The 5,883-nt window shown below is 35.3% G+C and overlaps 1 protein-coding gene across 1 annotated transcript; it reads left to right on the top strand.

The window, feature by feature from the left end:
- Window positions 1–440: 440 nt before the first annotated feature.
- LOC143606623 (isopentenyl-diphosphate Delta-isomerase I) lies at window positions 441–3,358 on the top strand. The gene is made up of 6 exons (XM_077082331.1): window positions 441–545; window positions 1,060–1,115; window positions 1,922–2,013; window positions 2,109–2,211; window positions 2,291–2,428; window positions 2,959–3,358. Exons 1-6 carry the CDS (start codon window positions 490–492, stop codon window positions 3,210–3,212), a joined length of 699 nt encoding a protein of 232 aa, XP_076938446.1. The 5' UTR covers window positions 441–489; the 3' UTR covers window positions 3,213–3,358.
- Window positions 3,359–5,883: the final 2,525 nt, after the last annotated feature.

The raw sequence follows: 5,883 nt of genomic DNA on the forward strand, positions 1-5,883 counted from the left end.
ATATATAGGAAGAATAATTTTTTTTTTATTAAATTAAAGAGCCCAACGGCTCATTTGTGTACACTCCAACGGCTATGTCACGCACCCCAATGCTCCTTTACGCCACCTTTCTCCCGCGACCCACCTTGCGCCTGCTTTGAATTCCGCGCTCGCGCCCCTCTCGCGCCCCGGTGGTGTGGTGCTCGCGCCTGGTAGCGCGAGCGGAGTGGCTCTCGCGCCCCTGCTGAAGCCCACACCCCTCAGCCTTATGGGGTGTGTATAGTAGTACCCATAAACAAAAGGTTTGAGTGGGTCTGACACATAATAAGTAGGTTATTATTGTTATTATTATCATTATTATTATTTTATTACATTTGTTGCCTTAGAATGTACAAACTTTCCCTTATAAAACCAACCCATCGCCACCACAACCACACTCACTCCCCTCAGTCATTCTCCCCCAAATCTCTACGACCAACAAACCCCTCAATTCCTCAATCTTACGCCGCCATGGGAGACGACTCCGGCATGGATGCTGTCCAAAGAAGACTCATGTTTGACGACGAGTAACCTTCACTACCCTCAATTTAATTACTTAAATAAATTCAACCCATTTTCCGATCTGATGTTTTATGTTGATTGATCAGTCTTATTTATCTTATCAACTAATTGTTACCGATTGATTAATCGGATTCATCTGTGACCCTCTTGCGATCGTGTTCTTTCTGTTCGATGGCCTGGCCTGATTATTAATTAGATTTCTTGTTTTCATAGTTATAAACTTGTTTCAGATTGATACAATTTTTTTTATTTGAATAAGTCAATATTGTGTTTCTTTCATAGTGATGGATAACAGGAAAATAATTATTATGCTAATTATTTATTGTGGTATATTTTGTGTGTTTTGGGATTCTACTGGGTATGTTTGTCTGTCTGTTTGTTAGTTACATATGAACATAAAAGTTTTCTGTTTATGTTTAATGATTTCATTTGATTTACAGTTAGTATTATTAGATCTTACAATTGGTATATGGGCTTTCTTGAGATACTGACATTATTTGCCTTCGTAAACTTTTGCAGATGCATTTTGGTGGACGAGACCGACAATGTGGTTGGGCATGATACCAAGTACAACTGTAAGCATAATTATGTGTCTTATGTAGATTTACGTGATTAAAAAAGATAGTTAAATAGTTTAGAGCATGTTGAATCATGTGAATTAGTAAGTACTGTTGTTTATGAACATAACACAATCAGATATGTAAAAACCATATCAACTTGAGATTCAAGACAATTTTGTAACAAATCTACTTGACTCGTAAAATGCTTTATCTAAATGTGAGAATTATTTCTCTAAATGTAGTTATTGTGAGTTGGATAATTCAAATGACTTTTTTTGCTCTTTATTAAGTGTTAATTAAGTGGTCTACACTGTAAGTATATTTATTTGAAACTGTGGATGCACATTCATATTTCAGGAATAGATATCCGGTTTCGTTAACTGGATCAACAATAATTATCCATGTGATGCTCCAAGAGAAAAGGAACGTGCCATGTGAATATTTCACTCTAGTACCGAGTAAAATACTTTATTTGGTGTGAAAATAAAACTAATACGGGCATAATCTTTATTACTTGATATTGGAATGTAATATTCACATGCCAAAGTTACTTTACTCTTTGACCATGTTACATAGTCACACGGATGCTTATTGTTGATCTGCTTAACCTAACCTAAGCGTGCATCGATTCCTGAAATATACAAGCATCTGTGGATTCAAATAAATATTATACGATGCATACATTGCACACCGCTCAATTAATGTTTCATGTGGTGCAAGAAAGGTATTAAATGACCCAACTCAGAATTGCTACATTTAGAGAAATTATCACAAATATGTAAATGGTTAAATTCTTTTCTAAAAATTGTATTTATTATCAGGTCATTTGATGGAGAAGATAGAAACAGGAAAAATGCTTCACAGAGCATTCAGTGTATTTCTGTTTAATTCAAAATACGAGTTACTCCTTCAGGTATATTGGCTTCTAATTATATTAACTCATTTTTCATGTCATTTCCATTGTGTTTCCTAGAATAAACTTTGTAACACGTTATGATATACTTGCAGCAACGGTCTGCAACCAAGGTGACATTTCCTTTAGTATGGACCAACACCTGTTGCAGCCATCCGCTGTACAGGGAATCCGAGCTATTTCCCGACAATGCCCTTGGTATTGCCAAAAATTCTATATTACCCTCTACAGATTTATAGTCTTTGTTATGAATGCTGAGTTGTTTGTGACTGATAAGGTGTGAGAAATGCTGCACAAAGGAAGCTATTAGATGAACTCGGTATCCCTGCTGAAGATGTTCCGGTTGATGAGTTTACTCCTTTGAGTCGTATGCTTTACAAGGCTCCCTCTGATGGAAAGTGGGGAGAACATGAACGTAAGAATAAGAATAATAATAACAATAATAATATTTCTTATTGTTAGATCTTTGTATATTTGTTTAGATCGAGTTATTTATTTTCTGTTAACTGTGTCGGGTTGGTGGGTTAAATTGTTTGACCTGAACACGACATGTATATTCATTCATGTTAAAGATATTGACCTTAGCCTGGACATGTTTAAAAGCGTGCAATATAACATTAACATGTTTATCTAAACGAGGCAAAGGGGTTGTAATCAAGTTGTAAATAGTTTGGAGGGTTCTAATAATTGGGTTAAACAGGTCGAACACGGGTTGACGTGTTTGCTTAAAGCGTTGGCTGTTCGACCTGTTTAATAAACATGTTAAACACTTCCACCCGAACACAACCTATTTAATTTAAACAGACCAAACCGAACATGACCCGTTATTTAAACATGTTAGATATGACAACTAAAACCTGATTTTCTTATTGTTGTCGTTGAAATGTTTGGTAACCAAGTTAAAACAGTTCAAAACCCAACTAACATTGTGGCCTACATTTTCAGTTGACTACTTACTCTTCATCGTGCGAGACGTTGCTGTGAACCCGAACCCAGATGAAGTGGCGGATATTAAATACGTGAACCAAGAAGACCTAAAAGAGTTGCTAAGGAAAGCAGATGTGGGCGAGGAAGGCTTGAAGTTGTCACCATGGTTCAGGCTAGTAGTTGACAACTTCTTGTTCAAGTGGTGGGACCATGTTCAAAAGGGTACGCTCTCTGAAGCAATTGATATGAAAACCATTCATAAGTTGATTTAAAACTGCACCATGCTCGGGCCTAATGATTCGGGTCTATAATCAGTTGTTTGCTATATGAACTTTGATCTCTATTGAGCATCTCGGTTGTTGTGCGTCACATGTTAGCTTTTTGGGTTTTTTTTTTTCAAAAGTGTAATAACGAGCCGTTGATGGTTCTAATTCTAAACTTGAAAGTTTATTTCGATATGTGATTTTTATTTATTTTTACTATTAAGTTTTGCATTGGTTGGGCTTATGGCTCGGTTTAGCTTGTTTTGATGATACTTGGTTAAATTGCTAATTATGTTAGGATTTTACGTGTTAAGCCGTGAAGCTCATTCCTTAACATCGAATGCTTATGCTACTAAGATACAAGTGTGGATCACCGCAATGAATGACATGAAAAAGTACAAGACGATTGCGGTGGTGCAAAGCAGGAGTCCTAAATGAAACCCGACAAGGATAGAAGGTGGAAACGAAGTTTCTTTAAACCAAATGCATCTATCTCAAGCTCTCTGCTTATTTCAAATCACCGCCCTCTTTCTTACAGAAAACCACCTCCAACAAAACATCCAAGGCTCTCGTAAAATATCGGAAACCTCTAAAACAACCACAGGCGATCACCATACTACTTAAGGTAATACTGAAAATTTGTTCTGAATTATTAACAATGTTAATAACAACATTAATAGTTGTTATAATATAACTATGGCAAATTCAAATAAATACATCATCAAATATTAATTAAATAACTTTAAAACACTTCTAATGTCTCATGTTGGTTATAGAACGGGTTTCAAACTCTTGTAAAGCTTTAGAACTAATTCTGAACTTAGTTCAAGTGTCGTCAACTATTTCTTAAGTCTTTAAAGCATGTTTAAAAGTCTTTTGAACTGATTTTATAGTGGCTGAACTATTTCTGATAAGCTATGGTTAAAGCAGCTACCAAGAACAAAATGGAAACGATTATCAAGAATTAAGAATGAAATCAAGGGAAATATTTATTGACTAACCAAGTGTAAAAGTTGAATTAACAAAATAATATCATAAGCTATTTAACAAGCCCTAACAAACTGATTATGACGGACGACGACACTTTTACACATTTAACTCCTGCACTTTGGAATTACCAGGAATGGCCTCTAACATACCCCCCCCCCCCATTCCAAATTTATCCCTTCATATTCTCAACTCCCAAACATTTTTCTCATTTCAATAAACTTCAATCTTGGGAAAGGTTTTGTCAACACATATAGCCTTTTGTAGATTTCCCGAAACAAAGTCAACTCGAATTGACCTCTCTCAATGGATTCTCTAATAAAATGATACCTTGCGTTTATGTGCTTACTTCTGCAATGAAAAACTGGATTCTTCATTAAAGCAATAGGAGACTTGTTATCCACTAAAGGTTGTTTGGCAATCTTGTACTAAATCATTAAGGGACCTGAGTGATTAACATGTAACATCTGAATCATTCAACATTTCTCTGAAACATAACAAATACGAGGTTTCATGAACCATTATGAGGTGATTTTTAGTGAACCGAACACATTTTACCTTTGACAGATTTAGATATAACTTGTTAATGGAATCCTTAAGTGGCTACCAAACAAGCCCTAAGAGTACCACAACTTCTTGGTCCTTAACAATTAACACTTCAAGTGAACCCTACAACCACAAAGCTTGACATGCTGCAGAGGTTGCAGCCACGAACTCAGCCTCACAAGTTGATAAAGCAACTGTATGCTGCTTCTAAAATGCTAGGACACAATATAATTATTATAATTAAAGACATTTACTTTTACCGTCATCAGCATCAGTTAATGATTACTCACTAAATCCCACCAAACGACTGCCATCAATCCTCCTGTATTTGATGCCATAATGTAAAGTCCCCCCTCACAAATCTGATTAGATGTTTCCTCCTGCATGAACCTGCTAACCAATCCTACAGCATACCAAATATCAACTCTGGTTAGGGTTAAGTACCTTAAAGAACCCACTATCTTTCAGATTAACACTAAAAACACATTCTTCTGTTTGTATAACTTCAAACTATGCTCCATAGGTGTCTTTGTTTCATTGCAACCTTCTACACCAGCCATTTGTAAATATTTGTAGTATATGCAACCTGTTTAATGAAGATCCCTTCTTTGTTTTGTGTAACTTCTAGTCCCAAATAATAACATAACTGAAATATATCATTTCAAACTTAATTTGCCACTTAAAACTCTTCAACCTCCAACTGTTTACTTAAAATCACAAGAACAAGAAGCGACCCAAATCTTTAAAGACCACATCTAATGTAAGATTGCATGAACTAAACTGAACACTTTTTAACTAACCTATAACTGATATCCGATGCTATAGAGAAGAATTCCAATCACAGAATAGATATCCGATGGGACAGATTGTATAGTTGCTAGAGCTGATCGGATGTGTTTAAACTAGTTCTTATGTGCTCTAAAACTAATTTAAAGTGTTTTTACTAGTTCTAATATGTTCTTAAACTGATTTAAAGTGTTTAAACGAGTTTTAATTTCCTCTGAAACGGATTTGAAATCTTTAAAATAACCCTTAATTCTTTTAACTGAATCACAAGTACTCTAAACTCTTTTAAATTGATTCTGAAGTATGTTGAACTTTTTTAAACTTAGTATAAAGTCTTTTGAAGTACCCCTAAACTCTTTTA

This window comes from Bidens hawaiensis, unplaced genomic scaffold, assembly GCF_021521415.1.
Source record: "Bidens hawaiensis isolate Kalapana, Puna unplaced genomic scaffold, B.hawaiensis_p1.1 tig00076027_1, whole genome shotgun sequence".
NCBI lineage: Eukaryota > Viridiplantae > Streptophyta > Magnoliopsida > Asterales > Asteraceae > Bidens > Bidens hawaiensis.